General features: G+C 48.2%; 1 protein-coding gene across 1 annotated transcript in view; it reads right to left on the bottom strand.

The window, feature by feature from the left end:
- Positions 1–22,312, bottom strand: part of LOC116360074 (multiple PDZ domain protein-like) — an 86,493-nt gene that overhangs the window by 25,632 nt on the left and 38,549 nt on the right. The window contains exons 12-13 of the mRNA XM_031814588.1: positions 7,208–7,354; positions 5,966–6,154 (exon numbers count right to left, since the gene is read on the bottom strand). Coding sequence (XP_031670448.1) covers positions 5,966–6,154; positions 7,208–7,354 — 336 coding nt within the window. The remainder of the gene's footprint in view (positions 1–5,965; positions 6,155–7,207; positions 7,355–22,312) is intronic.

Genomic DNA, 22,312 nt, shown 5'->3' with positions numbered 1-22,312 from the left:
ATATTCCTCCATCTCCATATCCCTCCATCTCCATTATCCCCTCCATCTCTATATCCCTCCATCTCCATATCCCTCCATCTCCTATCCCTCCATCTCCATATCCCTCCATCTCCATATCCCTCCATCTCCATATCCCTCCATCTCCATATCCTCCATCTCCATTCCCTCCATCTCCAATCCTCCATATCTCTAATCCCTCCATCTCTATATCCCTCCATCTCCATATCCCTCCATTCCATATCCCTCCATCTCCATATCCTTCCATCTCATATCCCTCCATCTCCATATTCTCCATCTCTATATCCCTCCATCTCCATATCCTCCATCTCCATATCCCTCCATCTCCATATCCCTCCATCTCCATATCCCTCCATCTCCATATCCCTTCATCTCCATATCCCTCCATCTCCATATCCCTCCATCTCCATTCCCTCCATCTCCATATCCCTCCATCTCCATATCCCTCCATCTCTATATCCCTCATCTCCATATCCCTCCATCTCCATATCCCTCCATCTCCATATCCCTCCATCTCCATATCCTCCATCTCCATATTCCTCCATCTCCCATCCTCCATCTCCATATCCCTCCATCTCCATATCCCTCCATCTCCATATCCCTCCATCTCCATTATATCCCTATATCTCCATACCATTTCCATCTCCATATCCCTCCATCTCCATATCCCTCCATCTCCATATCCCTCCATCTCCATATCCCTCCATCTCCACATCCCTCCATCTCCATATCCCTCCAATCTCCATATCCCCTCCATCTCCAATCCTCCATCTCCATATCCCTCCATCTCCATATCCCTCCATCTCCATATCCTCCATCTCCATATCCCTCCATCTCCATATCCCTCCATCTCCATATCCCTCCATCTCCATATCCCTCCATCTCCATATCCCTCCATCCTCTATATCCTCCATCTCTAATCCCTCCATCCCACATCCCTCCATCTCCATATCCTCCATCTCCACATCCCTCCATCTCCATATCCCTCCATCTCCATATTCCTCCATCTCTATATCCCTCCATCTCCATATTCCTCCATTCTCCCCCATCCCCATCTCCATATCCCTCCATCTCCATATCCCTCCATTCCATATCCCTTCATTCCATATCCCTTCTCTCCATATCCCTCCATCTCCATATCCCTCCATCTCCATATCCCTCCATCTCCATATCCCTCCATCTCCATCCCTCCATCTCCATATCCCTCCATCTCCATATCCCTCCATCTCCATATCCCTCCATCTCCATATCCCTCCATCTCCATATCCCTCCATCTTATCCCTCCATCTCCATATCTCTCCATCTCCATATCCCTCCATCTCCATATCCCTCCATCTCCATCCATATCCCTCCATCTCCAATCCCTCCATCTCCATATCCCTCATCTCCATCCATATCCCTCCATCTCCATATCCCTCCATCACATTCCTCCTCTATCCCCTCCATCTCCATATCCCTCCATCTCCATATCCCTCCATCTCCACATCCCTCCATCTCCATATCCCTCCATCTCCCACATCCCTATCCCCCCCTCTCCATATCCCTCCATCTCCATATCCTCCCCTCTATATCCCTCCATCTCCATCCTCCATCCATATCCCTCCATCTCCATATCCCTCCATCTCCATATCCTCCATCTCCATATCCCTCCATCTCCATATCCCTCCATCTCCATATCCCTCCATCTCCACATCCCTCCATCTCCTATCCCTCCATCTCCATATCCCTCCATCTCTATATCCCTCCATCTCCATATCCCTCCATCTCCACATCCCTCCATCTCCATATCCCTCCATCTCCATATCCCTCCATCTCCATATCCCTCCATCTCTATCCCTCCATCTCCATATCCCTCCATCTCATATCCCTCCATCTCCATATCCCTCCATCTCATATCCCTCCATCTCTATATCCCTCCATCTCTATATCCCTCCATCTCCATATCCTCCATCTCCAATCCCTCCATCTCCATATTCCTCCCATTCACCCCATCCCTCCATCTCCATATCCCTCCATCTCCATATCCTCCATCTCCATATCCCTCCATCTCCATATCCCTCCATCTCCATATCCCTCCATCTCCATATTCCTCCATCTCCATATCCCTCCCATCTCATATCCCTCCATCTCTATATCCCTCCATCTCCATATCCCTCCATCTCCATATCCCTCCATCTCCATATCCCCCCATCTCCATCTCTATATCCCTCCATCTCTATATCCCTCCATCTCCATATCCCTCCATCTCCATATCCCTCCATCTCCCCTCCATCTCCATATCCCTCCATCTCCCATATCCCTCCATCTCCATACCATCTCCATATCCCTCCATCTCCATATCCCTCCATCTCCATATCCCTCCATCTCCATATCCCTCCATCTCCATATCCCTCCATCTATATCCCTCCATCTCCATATCCCTCCATCTCCATATCCCTCCATCTCCATATCCCTCCATCTCCATATCCCTCCATCTCCATATCCCTCCATCTCCATATCCCTCCATCTCTATTCCTCCATCTCCATATCCCTCCATCTCCATATCCCTCCATCTCCATCTCCATATCCCTCCATCTCCATATCCCTCCATCTCCATATCCCTCCATCTCCATATCCCTCCATCTCCATATCCTCCATCTCCATATCCCTCCATCTCCATATCCCCCCATCTCCATCTCCATTATCCCCCATCTCCATCTCCATATCCCTCCATCTCCATATCCCTCCATCTCCATATCCCCCATCTCCATATCCCTCCATCTCCATATCCCTCCATCTCCATATCCCTCCATCTCCATATCCCTCCATCTCCCTCCATCTCCATATCCCTCCATCTCCATATCCCTCCATCTCCATATCCCTCCATCTCCATATCCCTCCATCTCCATATCCCTCCATCTCCATATCCCTCCATCTCCATATCCCTCCATCTCCATATCCCTCCATCTCCATATCCCTCCATCTCCATATCCCTCCATCTCCATATCCCTCCATCTCCATATCCCTCCATCTCCATATCCCTCCATCTCCATATCCCTCCATCTCCATATCCCTCCATCTCCATCCCTCCATCTCCATATCCCTCCATCTCCATATCCCTCCATCTCCATATCCCTCCATCTCCATATTCCTCCATCTCCATATTCCTCCATCTCCATATCCCTCCATCTCCATATCCCTCCATCTCTATATCCCTCCATCTCCATATCCCTCCATCTCCACATCCCTCCATCTCCATATCCTCCATCTCCATATCCTCCATCTCCATATCCCTCCATCTCCATATACCTCCATCTCCATATCCCTCCATCTCCATATCCCTCCATCTCCATATCCCTCCATCTCCATATCCCTCCATCTCCATATCCCTCCATCTCCATATCCCTCCATCTCCATATCCCTCCATCTCCATATCCCTCCATCTCCATATCCCTCCATCTCCATATCCCTCCATCTCTCATATCCCTCCATCTCCATATCCCTCCATCTCCACATCCCTCCATCTCCATATCCCTCCATCTCCACCTCCCTCCATCTCCATATCCCTCCATCTCCATATTCCTCCATCTCTATATCCCTCCATCTCCATATCCCTCCATCTCCATATCCCTCCATCTCCATATCCCTCCATCTCTATATCCCTCCATCTCTATATCCCTCAATCTCCACATCCCTCCATCTCCACATCCTCCATCTCCATATCCCTCCATCTACATATTCCTCCATCTCCATATCCCTCCATCTCTATATCCCTCCATCTCCACATCCCTCCATCCCATATCCCTCCATCTCCACATCCCTCCATCTCCATATCCCTCCATCTCCATATCTCTCCATCTCCATATCCCTCCATCTCTATATCCTCCATCTCCATATCTCTCCATCTCCATATCCCTCCTTCTCCATATCCCTCCATCTCCATCCATATCCCTCCATCTCCATATCCCTCCATCTCCACATCCCTCCATCTCCATCCATATCCCTCCATCTCCATATCCCTCCATCTCCACATCCCTCCATCTCTATATCCCTCCACCCCATATCCCTCCATCTCCACATCCCTCCATCTCCATATCCCTCCATCTCCACATCCCTCCATCTCCACATCCCCCCATCTCTATATCCCTCCACCTCTATATCCCTCCATCTCCATCTCCATCCATATCCCTCCATCTCCATATCCCTCCATCTCCATCCCTCCATCTCCACATCCCTCCATCTCCATATCCCTCCATCTCCATATCCCTCCATCTCCATCCCTCCATCTCCATATCCCTCCATCTCCATATCCCTCAATCTCTATATCCCTCCATCTCCATATCCCTCCATCTCCATATTCCACCATCTACATATTCCTCCATCTCCATATCCCTCCATCTCCATATCCCTCCATCTCTATATCCCTCCATCTCTATATCCCTCCATCTCCACATCCCTCCATCCCCATATCCCTCCATCTCAATCCCCTCCATCTCTATATCCCTCCATCTCTATATCCCTCCATCTCCATATCCCTCCATCTCCATATCCCTCCATCTCCATATTCCTCCATCACCCCACCCCTTCATCTTCCCATCCATCCATCTCCATATCTCGCCATCTCCATATCCCTCCATCTCTATATCCCTCCATCTCCATAGCCTCCATCTCCATATTCCTCCATCTCTATATCCCTCCATCTCCATATCCCTCCATCTCTATATCCCTCCATCTCCATATCCCTCCATCTCCATATTCCTCCATCACCCCACCCCTTCATCTTCCCCATCCATCCATCTCCATATCCCTCCATCTCCATATCCCTCCATCTCCATATCCCTCCATCTCCATATTCCTCCATCACCCCATCTCTCTATCTCCCCTCCATCCCACCTCCCCCTCCATCCCTCCTACCCCCTCCATCTCCATATCCCTCCATCTCCATATCCCTTCCATCTCCATATCCCTCCATCTCCACATCCCTCCATCTCCATATCCCTCCATCTCCACATCCCTCCATCTCTATATCCCTCCATCTCCATATCCCCCATCTCAATATCCCTCCATCTCTATATCCCTCCATCTCCATATCTTTCCATCTCCATATCCCTCCATCTCCATATTCCTCCATCACCCCATCTCTCTATCTCCCCTCCATCCCACCTCCCCCTCCATCCCTCCTACCCCCTCCATCTCCATATTCCTCCATCTCCATATCCCTCCATCTCCATATCCCTCCATCTCCTTATCCCTTCCGTCTCCATATCCCTCCATCTCCATATCCATCCATCTCCATATCCCTTCATCTCCATATCCCTCCATCTCCATATCCCTCCATCTCCATATCCCTCCATCTCCATATCCCTCCATCTCCATATCCCTCCATCTCCATATCCCTCCATCTCCATCCATCTCCATATCCATCCATCTCCATATCCCTTCATCTCCATATCCCTCCATCTCCATATCCCTCCATCTCCATATCCATCCATCTCCATATCCCTCCATCTCCATTTCCATCCATCTCCATATCCCTCATCTTCCCATCCATCCATCCCATCTCCCCATTCCCCTTCCATTTCGGCATCCCTCCATCTCCCCACTCCTCCATCACCCCACTCCTCCATCTCCCCACTCCTCCATCACCCCATCTCTCTATCTCCCCTCCATTTCCCTATTCCTCCATCCACCTCCCCCTCCATCCCTCCTCAATCTCCCCATCTCTCCATCTCCACATCCCTCCATCTCCCTCCATCACCCCATCTCTCCATCTCCCCATCCCGCCATCTCCCCTCCATCACCCCATCTCTCCATCTCCCCACCCCTCCATCACCCCATCTCTCCATCTCCCCACCCCTCCATCACCCCATCTCTCCATCTCCCCTCCATTTCCCTATTCCTCCATCCCACCGTCCATCACCCCATCCCTCCATCTCCCCCTCCATCCCACCTCCCCATCCCTCTCTACCTTGCCGTTGAACTCAGCCAGTAGCTCTTTGAGGGGGAGCTGTACATCTTCTTCATCATCATCGTGGTCACTGTCCCGTAGCTGTGGGTGCACGACGCGGCAGCACACCATACAAACACACAGAGGCAGCTCTCTCAGAATGCTGATCACCTCTCTGTGAGTCTCTCCTATCAGAGGGATACCATTCGCCTGGGAGAGGGGAGAAGCTCGTCTGGTCAGCATACATGTTGAATGTGCCGTATGTAGCTACATCATAGCAGAACAGGGTCAATGCTCCATTGGATGTGTAGATGGGTGAATACATGAATGACTAAACAAATGAATGAATGAATGAATGAACAAAGCAGTGAATTAAATAACAAATTAATTCTTTAACAAACATAACAAATGAACAAATGAATGCATGAATGAATGAACAAATGAATGAACGAATGAATGAACGAATGAACAAATGAATGAATGAATGAACAAATGAATGAATGAACAAATGAATGAATGAACAAATGAATGAATGAACAAATTAATGAATGAATGAACAAATTAATGAATGAAAAAATGATTGAATGAATGAATGAAAAAATGATTGAATGAATGAATGAACAAATGATTGAATGAATGAATGAATGAACAAATGATTGAACGAACAAACCAATGAATTAATTAATCATCATCTTCTGTACATCTATCACTCCAGTGTTTAATTACTATATTGTAGTTATTTCACCACTATGGCCTATTTATTGCCTTACCTCCCTTATCTTACCTGATTTACACTCACTGTATATATATATATATATTCTACTGTATGTTGTTTACTCCATGTGTAACTCTGTGTTGTTGTTTGTGTCGAACTGCTTTGCTTTATTCTTGGCCAGGTAACAGTTGTAAATGAGAACCTGTTCTCAACTGGCCTACCTGGTTAAATAAAGGTGTTCTCAACTGGCCTACCTGGTTAAATAAAGGTGTTCTCAACTGGCCTACCTGGTTAAATAAAGGTGTTCTCAACTGGCCTACCTGGTTAAATAAAGGTGTTCTCAACTAGCCTACCTGGTTAAATAAAGGTGTTCTCAACTGGCCTACCTGGTTAAATAAAGGTGTTCTCAACTGGCCTACCTGGTTAAATAAAGGTGTTCTCAACTGGCCTACCTGGTTAAATAAAGGTGTTCTCAACTGGCCTACCTGGTTAAATAAAGGTGAAATATGTTGTGTTTAAATGAATGCCTGGATGTGAATCCCTCCCACCTCCAGTATCTGGTCTCCAGGGTGTATCTTCCTGCTCTGTCCGACGGGACCCTCAGGTAAGACGGAGCACAGGTAGTGGTGTCCTGCCCTGGCCTCCGTGCTGATGCCTAGACCGCTGGTCTCACTGAACCTCTCCAACTGACACACCTGGGAAGGGGAGGGATAGTAGGGGTTAATAACACTCTCTATAGCTGACACACCTGGGAAGGGGAGGGATAGTAGGGGTTAATAACACTCTCCTCTCTATAGCTGACACACCTGGGAAGAGGAGGGATAGTAGGGGTTAATAACACTCTCTATAGCTGACACACCTGGGAAGAAGAGGGATAGTAGGGGTTAATAACACTCTCTATAGCTGACACACCTGGGAAGAGGAGGGATAGTAGGGGTTAATAACACTCTCTATAGCTGACACACCTGGGAGGAGGGATAGTAGGGGTTAATAACACTCTCTATAGCTGACACACCTGGGAAGAGGAGGGATAGTAGGGGTTAATAACACTCTCTATAGCTGACACACCTGGGAAGAGGAGGGATAGTAGGGGTTAATAACACTCTCTATAGCTGACACACCTGGGAAGAGGAGGGATAGTAGGGGTTAATAACACTCTCCTCTCTATAGCTGACACACCTGGGAAGGGGAGGGATAGTAGGGGTTAATAACATTCTCTATAGCTGATACACCTGGGAAGAGGAGGGATAGTAGGGGTTAATAACACTCTCTATAGCTGACACACCTGGGAAGGGGAGGGATAGTAGGGGTTAATAACACTCTCCTCTCTATAGCTGACACACCTGGGAAGGGGCGGGATAGTAGGGGTTAATAACACTCTCTATAGCTGACACACCTGGGAAGAGGAGGGATAGTAGGGGTTAATAACACTCTCTATAGCTGACACACCTGGGAAGGGGCGGGATAGTCTAGCTGACACACCTGGGAAGAGGAGGGATAGTAGGGGTTAATAACACTCTCTATAGCTGACACACCTGGGAAGAGGAGGGATAGTAGGGGTTAATAACACTCTCTGTAGCTGACACACCTGGGAAGGGGAGGGATAGTAGGGGTTAATAACACTCTCCTCTCTATAGCTGACACACCTGGGAAGAGGAGGGATAGTAGGGGTTAATAACACTCTCTATAGCTGACACACCTGGGAAGAGGAGGGATAGTAGGGGTTAATAACACTCTCTATAGCTGACACACCTGGGAAGAGGAGGGATAGTAGGGGTTAATAACACTCTCTATAGCTGACACACCTGGGAGGAGGGATAGTAGGGGTTAATAACACTCTCTATAGCTGACACACCTGGGAAGAGGAGGGATAGTAGGGGTTAATAACACTCTCTATAGCTGACACACCTGGGAAGAGGAGGGATAGTAGGGGTTAATAACACTCTCTATAGCTGACACACCTGGGAAGAGGAGGGATAGTAGGGGTTAATAACACTCTCCTCTCTATAGCTGACACACCTGGGAAGGGGAGGGATAGTAGGGGTTAATAACATTCTCTATAGCTGATACACCTGGGAAGAGGAGGGATAGTAGGGGTTAATAACACTCTCTATAGCTGACACACCTGGGAAGGGGAGGGATAGTAGGGGTTAATAACACTCTCCTCTCTATAGCTGACACAGCTGGGAAGGGGCGGGATAGTAGGGGTTAATAACACTCTCTATAGCTGACACACCTGGGAAGAGGAGGGATAGTAGGGGTTAATAACACTCTCTATAGCTGACACACCTGGGAAGGGGCGGGATAGTCTAGCTGACACACCTGGGAAGAGGAGGGATAGTAGGGGTTAATAACACTCTCTATAGCTGACACACCTGGGAAGAGGAGGGATAGTAGGGGTTAATAACACTCTCTGTAGCTGACACACCTGGGAAGGGGAGGGATAGTAGGGGTTAATAACACTCTCCTCTCTATAGCTGACACACCTGGGAAGGGGAGGGATAGTAGGGGTTAATAACACTCTCTATAGCTGACACACCTGGGAAGAGGAGGGATAGTAGGGGTTAATAACACTCTCCTCTCTATAGCTGACACACCTGGGAAGAGGAGGGATAGTAGGGGTTAATAACACTCTCTATAGCTGACACACCTGGGAAGAGGAGGGATAGTAGTGGTTAATAACACTCTCTATAGCTGACACACCTGGGAAGAGGCGGGATAGTAGGGGTTAATAACACTCTCTATAGCTGACACACCTGGGAAGAGGAGGGATAGTAGGGGTTAATAACACTCTCTATAGCTGACACACCTGGGAAGAGGGATAGTAGGGGTTAATAACACTCTCTATAGCTGACACACCTGGGAAGAGGAGGGATAGTAGGGGTTAATAACACTCTCTATAGCTGACACACCTGGGAAGAGGAGGGATAGTAGGGGTTAATAACACTCTCTATAGCTGACACACCTGGGAAGAGGAGGGATAGTAGGGGTTAATAACACTCTCCTCTCTATAGCTGACACACCTGGGAAGGGGAGGGATAGTAGGGGTTAATAACATTCTCTATAGCTGATACACCTGGGAAGAGGAGGGATAGTAGGGGTTAATAACACTCTCTATAGCTGACACACCTGGGAAGGGGAGGGATAGTAGGGGTTAATAACACTCTCCTCTCTATAGCTGACACACCTGGGAAGGGGCGGGATAGTAGGGGTTAATAACACTCTCTATAGCTGACACACCTGGGAAGAGGAGGGATAGTAGGGGTTAATAACACTCTCTATAGCTGACACACCTGGGAAGGGGCGGGATAGTCTAGCTGACACACCTGGGAAGAGGAGGGATAGTAGGGGTTAATAACACTCTCTATAGCTGACACACCTGGGAAGAGGAGGGATAGTAGGGGTTAATAACACTCTCTGTAGCTGACACACCTGGGAAGGGGAGGGATAGTAGGGGTTAATAACACTCTCCTCTCTATAGCTGACACACCTGGGAAGGGGAGGGATAGTAGGGGTTAATAACACTCTCTATAGCTGACACACCTGGGAAGAGGAGGGATAGTAGGGGTTAATAACACTCTCCTCTCTATAGCTGACACACCTGGGAAGGGGAGGGATAGTAGGGGTTAATAACACTCTCCTCTCTATAGCTGACACACCTGGGAAGGGGAGGGATAGTAGGGGTTAATAACACTCTCTATAGCTGACACACCTGGGAAGGGGAGGGATAGTAGGGGTTAATAACACTCTCCTCTCTATAGCTGACACACCTGGGAAGGGGCGGGATAGTAGGGGTTAATAACACTCTCCTCTCTATAGCTGACACACCTGGGAAGGAGGAGGGACAGTAGGGGTTAATAACACTCTCTATAGCTGACACACCTGGGAAGGGGAGGGATAGTAGGGGTTAATAACACTCTCTATAGCTGACACACCTGGGAAGGGGAGGGATAGTAGGGGTTAATAATACTCTCTATAGCTGACACACCTGGGAAGAGGAGGGATAGTAGGGGTTAATAACACTCTCCTCTCTATAGCTGACACACCTGGAAGAGGAGGGATAGTAGGGGTTAATAACACTCTCCTCTCTATAGCTGACACACCTGGGAAGAGGAGGGATAGTAGGGGTTAATAACACTCTCCTCTCTATAGCTGATACACCTGGGAAGAGGAGGGATAGTAGGGGTTAATAACACTCTCTCTAGCTGATACATCTGGGAAGAGGAGGGATAGTAGGGGTTAATAACACTCTCTCTAGCTGATACATCTGGGAAGAGGAGGGATAGTAGGGGTTAATAACACTCTCTCTAGCTGATACACCTGGGAAGAGGAGGGATAGTAGGGGTTAATAACACTCCTCTCTATAGCTGACACACCTGGGAAGAGGAGGGATAGTAGGGGTTAATAACACTCTCTATAGCTGATACACCTGGGAAGGGGAGGGATAGTAGGGGTTAATAACACTCTCTATAGCTGACACACCTGAGAAGAGGAGGGATAGTAGGGGTTAATAACACTCTCTATAGCTGATACACCTGGGAAGAGGAGGGATAGTAGGGGTTAATAACACTCTCCTCTCTATAGCTGACACACCTGGGAAGAGGAGGGATAGTAGGGGTTAATAACACTCTCTATAGCTGACACACCTGGGAAGAGGAGGGATAGTAGGGGTTAATAACACTCTCTATAGCTGACACACCTGGGAAGAGGAGGGATAGTAGGGGTTAATAACACTCTCCTCTCTATAGCTGACACACCTGGGAAGAGGAGGGATAGTAGGGGTTAATAACACTCTCCTCTCTATAGCTGACACACCTGGGAAGGGGAGGGATAGAAGGGGTTAATAACACTCTCTATAGCTGACACACCTGGGAAGAGGCGGGATAGTAGGGGTTAATAACACTCTCTATAGCTGACACACCTGGGAAGAGGAGGGATAGTAGGGGTTAATAACACTCTCTATAGCTGACACACCTGGGAGGAGGGATAGTAGGGGTTAATAACACTCTCTATAGCTGACACACCTGGGAAGAGGAGGGATAGTAGGGGTTAATAACACTCTCTATAGCTGACACACCTGGGAAGAGGAGGGATAGTAGGGGTTAATAACACTCTCCTCTCTATAGCTGACACACCTGGGAAGGGGAGGGATAGTAGGGGTTAATAACATTCTCTATAGCTGATACACCTGGGAAGAGGAGGGATAGTAGGGGTTAATAACACTCTCTATAGCTGACACACCTGGGAAGGGGAGGGATAGTAGGGGTTAATAACACTCTCCTCTCTATAGCTGACACACCTGGGAAGGGGCGGGATAGTAGGGGTTAATAACACTCTCTATAGCTGACACACCTGGGAAGAGGAGGGATAGTAGGGGTTAATAACACTCTCTATAGCTGACACACCTGGGAAGGGGCGGGATAGTCTAGCTGACACACCTGGGAAGAGGAGGGATAGTAGGGGTTAATAACACTCTCTATAGCTGACACACCTGGGAAGAGGAGGGATAGTAGGGGTTAATAACACTCTCTGTAGCTGACACACCTGGGAAGGGGAGGGATAGTAGGGGTTAATAACACTCTCCTCTCTATAGCTGACACACCTGGGAAGGGGAGGGATAGTAGGGGTTAATAACACTCTCTATAGCTGACACACCTGGGAAGAGGAGGGATAGTAGGGGTTAATAACACTCTCCTCTCTATAGCTGACACACCTGGGAAGGGGAGGGATAGTAGGGGTTAATAACACTCTCCTCTCTATAGCTGACACACCTGGGAAGGGGAGGGATAGTAGGGGTTAATAACACTCTCTATAGCTGACACACCTGGGAAGGGGAGGGATAGTAGGGGTTAATAACACTCTCCTCTCTATAGCTGACACACCTGGGAAGGGGCGGGATAGTAGGGGTTAATAACACTCTCCTCTCTATAGCTGACACACCTGGGAAGGGGAGGGACAGTAGGGGTTAATAACACTCTCTATAGCTGACACACCTGGGAAGGGGAGGGATAGTAGGGGTTAATAACACTCTCTATAGCTGACACACCTGGGAAGGGGAGGGATAGTAGGGGTTAATAATACTCTCTATAGCTGACACACCTGGGAAGAGGAGGGATAGTAGGGGTTAATAACACTCTCCTCTCTATAGCTGACACACCTGGGAAGAGGAGGGATAGTAGGGGTTAATAACACTCTCCTCTCTATAGCTGACACACCTGGGAAGAGGAGGGATAGTAGGGGTTAATAACACTCTCCTCTCTATAGCTGATACACCTGGGAAGAGGAGGGATAGTAGGGGTTAATAACACTCTCTCTAGCTGATACATCTGGGAAGAGGAGGGATAGTAGGGGTTAATAACACTCTCTCTAGCTGATACATCTGGGAAGAGGAGGGATAGTAGGGGTTAATAACACTCTCTCTAGCTGATACACCTGGGAAGAGGAGGGATAGTAGGGGTTAATAACACTCCTCTCTATAGCTGACACACCTGGGAAGAGGAGGGATAGTAGGGGTTAATAACACTCTCTATAGCTGATACACCTGGGAAGGGGAGGGATAGTAGGGGTTAATAACACTCTCTATAGCTGACACACCTGAGAAGAGGAGGGATAGTAGGGGTTAATAACACTCTCTATAGCTGATACACCTGGGAAGAGGAGGGATAGTAGGGGTTAATAACACTCTCCTCTCTATAGCTGACACACCTGGGAAGAGGAGGGATAGTAGGGGTTAATAACACTCTCTATAGCTGACACACCTGGGAAGAGGAGGGATAGTAGGGGTTAATAACACTCTCTATAGCTGACACACCTGGGAAGAGGAGGGATAGTAGGGGTTAATAACACTCTCCTCTCTATAGCTGACACACCTGGGAAGGGGAGGGACAGTAGGGGTTAATAACACTCTCTATAGCTGACACACCTGGGAAGGGGAGGGATAGTAGGGGTTAATAACACTCTCCTCTCTATAGCTGACACACCTGGGAAGGGGAGGGACAGTAGGGGTTAATAACACTCTCTATAGCTGACACACCTGGGAAGGGGAGGGATAGTAGGGGTTAATAACACTCTCTATAGCTGACACACCTGGGAAGGGGAGGGATAGTAGGGGTTAATAATACTCTCTATAGCTGACACACCTGGGAAGAGGAGGGATAGTAGGGGTTAATAACACTCTCCTCTCTATAGCTGACACACCTGGGAAGAGGAGGGATAGTAGGGGTTAATAACACTCTCCTCTCTATAGCTGACACACCTGGGAAGAGGAGGGATAGTAGGGGTTAATAACACTCTCCTCTCTATAGCTGATACACCTGGGAAGAGGAGGGATAGTAGGGGTTAATAACACTCTCTCTAGCTGATACATCTGGGAAGAGGAGGGATAGTAGGGGTTAATAACACTCTCTCTAGCTGATACATCTGGGAAGAGGAGGGATAGTAGGGGTTAATAACACTCTCTCTAGCTGATACACCTGGGAAGAGGAGGGATAGTAGGGGTTAATAACACTCCTCTCTATAGCTGACACACCTGGGAAGAGGAGGGATAGTAGGGGTTAATAACACTCTCTATAGCTGATACACCTGGGAAGGGGAGGGATAGTCGGGGTTAATAACACTCTCTATAGCTGACACACCTGAGAAGAGGAGGGATAGTAGGGGTTAATAACACTCTCTATAGCTGATACACCTGGGAAGAGGAGGGATAGTAGGGGTTAATAACACTCTCCTCTCTATAGCTGACACACCTGGGAAGAGGAGGGATAGTAGGGGTTAATAACACTCTCTATAGCTGACACACCTGGGAAGAGGAGGGATAGTAGGGGTTAATAACACTCTCTATAGCTGACACACCTGGGAAGAGGAGGGATAGTAGGGGTTAATAACACTCTCCTCTCTATAGCTGACACACCTGGGAAGGGGAGGGATAGAAGGGGTTAATAACACTCTCCTCTCTATAGCTGATACACCTGGGAAGGGGAGGGATAGTAGGGGTTAATAACACTCTCTATAGCTGACACACCTGGGAAGAGGAGGGATAGTAGGGGTTAATAACACTCTCTATAGCTGATACACCTGGGAAGAGGAGGGATAGTAGGGGTTAATAACACTCTCTATAGCTGACACACCTGGGAAGAGGAGGGATAGTAGGGGTTAATAACACTCTCTATAGCTGACACACCTGGGAAGAGGAGGGATAGTAGGGGTTAATAACGCTCTCTATAGCTGACACACCTGGGAAGGGGAGGGATAGTAGGGGTTAATAACACTCTATAGCTGACACACCTGGGAAGAGGAGGGACAGTAGGGGTTAATAACACTCTCCTCTCTATAGCTGACACACCTGGGAAGGGGAGGGATAGTAGGGGTTAATAACACTCTCTATAGCTGACACACCTGGGAAGAGGAGGGATAGTAGGGGTTAATAACACTCTCCTCTCTATAGCTGACACACCTGGGAAGAGGAGGGATAGTAGGGGTTAATAACACTCTCTATAGCTGACACACCTGGGAAGAGGAGGGATAGTAGGGGTTAATAACACTCTCCTCTCTATAGCTGACACACCTGGGAAGAGGAGGGATAGTAGGGGTTAATAACACTCTCTATAGCTGATACACCTGGGAAGAGGAGGGATAGTAGGGGTTAATAACACTCTCCTCTCTATAGCTGACACACCTGGGAAGAGGAGGGATAGTAGGGGTTAATAACACTCTCTATAGCTGACACACCTGGGAAGAGGAGGGATAGTAGGGGTTAATAACACTCTCTATGGCTGACACACCTGGGAAGAGGAGGGATAGTAGGGGTTAATAACACTCTCCTCTCTATAGCTGACACACCTGGGAAGGGGAGGGATAGAAGGGGTTAATAACACTCTCTATAGCTGACACACCTGGGAAGAGGCGGGATAGTAGGGGTTAATAACACTCTCTATAGCTGACACACCTGGGAAGAGGAGGGATAGTAGGGGTTAATAACACTCTCTATAGCTGACACACCTGGGAGGAGGGATAGTAGGGGTTAATAACACTCTCTATAGCTGACACACCTGGGAAGAGGAGGGATAGTAGGGGTTAATAACACTCTCTATAGCTGACACACCTGGGAAGAGGAGGGATAGTAGGGGTTAATAACACTCTCTATAGCTGACACACCTGGGAAGAGGAGGGATAGTAGGGGTTAATAACACTCTCTATAGCTGACACACCTGGGAAGAGGAGGGATAGTAGGGGTTAATAACACTCTCTATAGCTGACACACCTGGGAAGAGGAGGGATAGTAGGGGTTAATAACACTCTCCTCTCTATAGCTGACACACCTGGGAAGGGGAGGGATAGTAGGGGTTAATAACATTCTCTATAGCTGATACACCTGGGAAGAGGAGGGATAGTAGGGGTTAATAACACTCTCTATAGCTGACACACCTGGGAAGGGGAGGGATAGTAGGGGTTAATAACACTCTCCTCTCTATAGCTGACACACCTGGGAAGGGGCGGGATAGTAGGGGTTAATAACACTCTCTATAGCTGACACACCTGGGAAGAGGAGGGATAGTAGGGGTTAATAACACTCTCTATAGCTGACACACCTGGGAAGGGGCGGGATAGTCTAGCTGACACACCTGGGAAGAGGAGGGATAGTAGGGGTTAATAACACTCTCTATAGCTGACACACCTGGGAAGAGGAGGGATAGTAGGGGTTAATAACACTCTCTGTAGCTGACACACCTGGGAAGGGGAGGGATAGTAGGGGTTAATAACACTCTCCTCTCTATAGCTGACACACCTGGGAAGGGGAGGGATAGTAGGGGTTAATAACACTCTCTATAGCTGACACACCTGGGAAGAGGAGGGATAGTAGGGGTTAATAACACTCTCCTCTCTATAGCTGACACACCTGGGAAGGGGAGGGATAGTAGGGGTTAATAACACTCTCCTCTCTATAGCTGACACACCTGGGAAGGGGAGGGATAGTAGGGGTTAATAACACTCTCTATAGCTGACACACCTGGGAAGAGGAGGGATAGTAGGGGTTAATAACACTCTCCTCTCTATAGCTGACACACCTGGGAAGGGGAGGGATAGAAGGGGTTAATAACACTCTCTATAGCTGACACACCTGGGAAGAGGCGGGATAGTAGGGGTTAATAACACTCTCTATAGCTGACACACCTGGGAAGAGGAGGATAGTAGGGGTTAATAACACTCTCTATAGCTGACACACCTGGGAGGAGGGATAGTAGGGGTTAATAACACTCTCTATAGCTGACACACCTGGGAAGAGGAGGGATAGTAGGGGTTAATAACACTCTCTATAGCTGACACACCTGGGAAGAGGAGGGATAGTAGGGGTTAATAACACTCTCTATAGCTGACACACCTGGGAAGAGGAGGGATAGTAGGGGTTAATAACACTCTCTATAGCTGACACACCTGGGAAGAGGAGGGATAGTAGGGGTTAATAACACTCTCTATAGCTGACACACCTGGGAAGAGGAGGGATAGTAGGGGTTAATAACACTCTCCTCTCTATAGCTGACACACCTGGGAAGGGGAGGGATAGTAGGGGTTAATAACATTCTCTATAGCTGATACACCTGGGAAGAGGAGGGATAGTAGGGGTTAATAACACTCTCTATAGCTGACACACCTGGGAAGGGGAGGGATAGTAGGGGTTAATAACACTCTCCTCTCTATAGCTGACACACCTGGGAAGGGGAGGGATAGTAGGGGTTAATAACACTCTCTATAGCTGACACACCTGGGAAGAGGAGGGATAGTAGGGGTTAATAACACTCTCTATAGCTGACACACCTGGGAAGGGGCGGGATAGTCTAGCTGACACACCTGGGAAGAGGAGGGATAGTAGGGGTTAATAACACTCTCTATAGCTGACACACCTGGGAAGAGGAGGGATAGTAGGGGTTAATAACACTCTCTGTAGCTGACACACCTGGGAAGGGGAGGGATAGTAGGGGTTAATAACACTCTCCTCTCTATAGCTGACACACCTGGGAAGGGGAGGGATAGTAGGGGTTAATAACACTCTCTATAGCTGACACACCTGGGAAGAGGAGGGATAGTAGGGGTTAATAACACTCTCCTCTCTATAGCTGACACACCTGGGAAGGGGAGGGATAGTAGGGGTTAATAACACTCTCCTCTCTATAGCTGACACACCTGGGAAGGGGAGGGATAGTAGGGGTTAATAACACTCTCTATAGCTGACACACCTGGGAAGGGGAGTGATAGTAGGGGTTAATAACACTCTCCTCTCTATAGCTGACACACCTGGGAAGGGGCGGGATAGTAGGGGTTAATAACGCTCTCCTCTCTATAGCTGACACACCTGGGAAGGGGAGGGACAGTAGGGGTTAATAACACTCTCTATAGCTGACACACCTGGGAAGGGGAGGGATAGTAGGGGTTAATAACACTCTCTATAGCTGACACACCTGGGAAGGGGAGGGATAGTAGGGGTTAATAATACTCTCTATAGCTGACACACCTGGGAAGAGGAGGGATAGTAGGGGTTAATAACACTCTCCTCTCTATAGCTGACACACCTGGGAAGAGGAGGGATAGTAGGGGTTAATAACACTCTCCTCTCTATAGCTGACACACCTGGGAAGAGGAGGGATAGTAGGGGTTAATAACACTCTCCTCTCTATAGCTGATACACCTGGGAAGAGGAGGGATAGTAGGGGTTAATAACACTCTCTCTAGCTGACACACCTGGGAAGGGGAGGGATAGTAGGGGTTAATAACACTCTCTATAGCTGATACATCTGGGAAGAGGAGGGATAGTAGGGGTTAATAACACTCCTCTCTATAGCTGACACACCTGGGAAGAGGAGGGATAGTAGGGGTTAATAACACTCTCTATAGCTGATACACCTGGGAAGGGGAGGGATAGTAGGGGTTAATAACACTCTCTATAGCTGACACACCTGAGAAGAGGAGGGATAGTAGGGGTTAATAACACTCTCTATAGCTGATACACCTGGGAAGAGGAGGGATAGTAGGGGTTAATAACACTCTCTCTAGCTGACACACCTGGGAAGGGGAGGGATAGTAGGGGTTAATAACACTCTCTCTAGCTGATACATCTGGGAAGAGGAGGGATAGTAGGGGTTAATAACACTCCTCTCTATAGCTGACACACCTGGGAAGAGGAGGGATAGTAGGGGTTAATAACACTCTCTATAGCTGATACACCTGGGAAGGGGAGGATAGTAGGGGTTAATAACACTCTCTATAGCTGACACACCTGAGAAGAGGAGGGATAGTAGGGGTTAATAACACTCTCTATAGCTGATACACCTGGGAAGAGGAGGGATAGTAGGGGTTAATAACACTCTCTTCTCTATAGCTGACACACCTGGGAAGAGGAGGGATAGTAGGGGTTAATAACACTCTCTATAGCTGACACACCTGGGAAGAGGAGGGATAGTAGGGGTTAATAACACTCTCTATAGCTGACACACCTGGGAAGAGGAGGGATAGTAGGGGTTAATAACACTCTCCTCTCTATAGCTGACACACCTGGGAAGGGGAGGGATAGAAGGGGTTAATAACACTCTCATCTCTATAGCTGATACACCTGGGAAGGGGAGGGATAGTAGGGGTTAATAACACTCTCTATAGCTGACACACCTGGGAAGAGGAGGGATAGTAGGGGTTAATAACACTCTCTATAGCTGATACACCTGGGAAGAGGAGGGATAGTAGGGGTTAATAACACTCTCTATAGCTGACACACCTGGGAAGAGGAGGGATAGTAGGGGTTAATAACACTCTCTATAGCTGACACACCTGGGAAGAGGAGGGATAGTAGGGGTTAATAACACTCTCTATAGCTGACACACCTGGGAAGGGGAGGGATAGTATGGGTTAATAACACTCTATAGCTGACACACCTGGGAAGAGGAGGGACAGTAGGGGTTAATAACACTCTCCTCTCTATAGCTGACACACCTGGGAAGGGGAGGGATAGTAGGGGTTAATAACACTCTCTATAGCTGACACACCTGGGAAGAGGAGGGATAGTAGGGGTTAATAACACTCTCCTCTCTATAGCTGACACACCTGGGAAGAGGAGGGATAGTAGGGGTTAATAACACTCTCTATAGCTGACACACCTGGGAAGAGGAGGGATAGTAGGGGTTAATAACACTCTCCTCTCTATAGCTGACACACCTGGGAAGAGGAGGGATAGTAGGGGTTAATAACACTCTATAGCTGACACACCTGGGAAGAGGAGGGATAGTAGGGGTTAATAACACTCTCCTCTCTATAGCTGACACACTTGGGAAGAGGAGGGACAGTAGGGGTTAATAACACTCTCCTCTCTATAGCTGACACACCTGGGAAGGGGAGGGATAGTAGGGGTTAATAACACTCTCTATAGCTGACACACCTGGGAAGAGGAGGGATAGTAGGGGTTAATAACACTCTCCTCTCTATAGCTGACACACCTGGGAAGAGGAGGGATAGTAGGGGTTAATAACACTCTCTATAGCTGACACACCTGGGAAGAGGAGGGATAGTAGGGGTTAATAACACTCTCCTCTCTATAGCTGATACACCTGGGAAGGGGAGGGATAGTAGGGGTTAATAACACTCTCCTCTCTATAGCTGACACACCTGGGAAGGGGAGGGATAGTAGGGGTTAATAACACTCTCCTCTCTATAGCTGATACACCTGGGAAGGGGAGGGATAGTAGGGGTTAATAACACTCTCCTCTCTATAGCTGACACACCTGGGAAGGGGAGGGATAGTAGGGGTTAATAACACTCTCCTCTCTATAGCTGACACACCTGGGAAGAGGAGGGATAGTAGGGGTTAATAACACTCTCTATAGCTGACACACCTGGGAAGAGGAGGGATAGTAGGGGTTAATAACACTCTCCTCTCTATAGCTGACACACCTGGGAAGAGGAGGGGATAGTAGGGGTTAATAACACTCTCTATAGCTGACACACCTGGGAAGAGGAGGGATAGTAGGGGTTAATAACACTCTCCTCTCTATAGCTGATACACCTGGGAAGAGGAGGGATAGTAGGGGTTAATAACACTCTCCTCTCTATAGCTGACACACCTGGGAAGGGGAGGGATAGTAGGGGTTAATAACACTCTCCTCTCTATAGCTGACACACCTGGGAAGGGGAGGGATAGTAGGGGTTAATAACACTCTCCTCTCTATAGCTGACACACCTGGGAAGGGGAGGGATAGTAGGGGTTAATAACACTCTCCTCTCTATAGCTGACACACCTGGGAAGAGGAGGGATAGTAGGGGTTAATAACACTCTCCTCTCTATAGCTGACACACCTGGGAAGGGGAGGGACAGTAGGGGTTAATAACACTCTCCTCTCTATAGCTGACACACCTGGGAAGAGGAGGGATAGTAGGGGTTAATAACACTCTCTATAGCTGACACACCTGGGAAGAGGAGGGATAGTAGGGGTTAATAACACTCTCCTCTCTATAGCTGACACACCTGGGAAGAGGAGGGATAGTAGGGGTTAATAACACTCTCTATAGCTGACACACCTGGGAAGGGGAGGGACAGTAGGGGTTAATAACACTCTCTATAGCTGACACACCTGGGAAGGGGAGGGATAGTAGGGGTTAATAACACTCTCCTCTCTATAGCTGACACACCTGGGAAGGGGAGGGATAGTAGGGGTTAATAACACTCTCCCCTCTATAGCTGACACACCTGGGAAGGGGAGGGACAGTAGGGGTTAATAACACTCTCCTCTCTATAGCTGACACACCTGGGAAGGGGAGGGACAGTAGGGGTTAATAACACTCTCCTCTCTATAGCTGACACACCTGGGAAGAGGAGGGATAGTAGGGGTTAATAACACTCTCTATAGCTGACACACCTGGGAAGAGGAGGGATAGTAGGGGTTAATAACACTCTCTATAGCTGACACACCTGGGAAGAGGAGGGATAGTAGGGGTTAATAACACTCTCCTCTCTATAGCTGACACACCTGGGAAGAGGAGGGATAGTAGGGGTTAATAACACTCTCTATAGCTGACACACCTGGGAAGGGGAGGGACAGTAGGGGTTAATAACACTCTCTATAGCTGACACACCTGGGAAGGGGAGGGACAGTAGGGGTTAATAACACTCTCTATAGCTGACACACCTGGGAGGAGGGATAGTAGGGGTTAATAACACTCTCCTCTCTATAGCTGATACACCTGGGAAGGGGAGGGACAGTAGGGGTTAATAACACTCTCTATAGCTGACACACCTGGGAAGGGGAGGGACAGTAGGGGTTAATAACACTCTCCTCTCTATAGCTGTACAGTCGAGGCTAAAGTTTAGAGAATGACACAAATATTCATTTCCACAAAGTTTGCTGCCTCAGTGTCTTTAGATATTTTTGTCAGATGTTACTATGGAATACTGAAGTATATTTACAAGCATTTCATAAGTGGCATGACACAGGACTGATGGTAGCGCTCACCTTGTCTTCTCCGGACAAGCTTTTTTCCGGATGCCCCAAACAATCGGAAAGGGGATTCATCAGAGAAAATGGCTTTACCCCAGTCCTCAACCCTGTACCTTTTGCAGAATATCAGTCTGTCCCTGATGTTTTTTCTGGAGAGAAGTGGCTTCTTTGCTGCCTTTCTTG

The sequence above is a fragment of the Oncorhynchus kisutch genome, unplaced genomic scaffold, assembly GCF_002021735.2.
Source record: "Oncorhynchus kisutch isolate 150728-3 unplaced genomic scaffold, Okis_V2 Okis07a-Okis12b_hom, whole genome shotgun sequence".
Classification (NCBI taxonomy): domain Eukaryota; kingdom Metazoa; phylum Chordata; class Actinopteri; order Salmoniformes; family Salmonidae; genus Oncorhynchus; species Oncorhynchus kisutch.
This window is presented reverse-complemented; position numbering and strand designations above follow the sequence as displayed.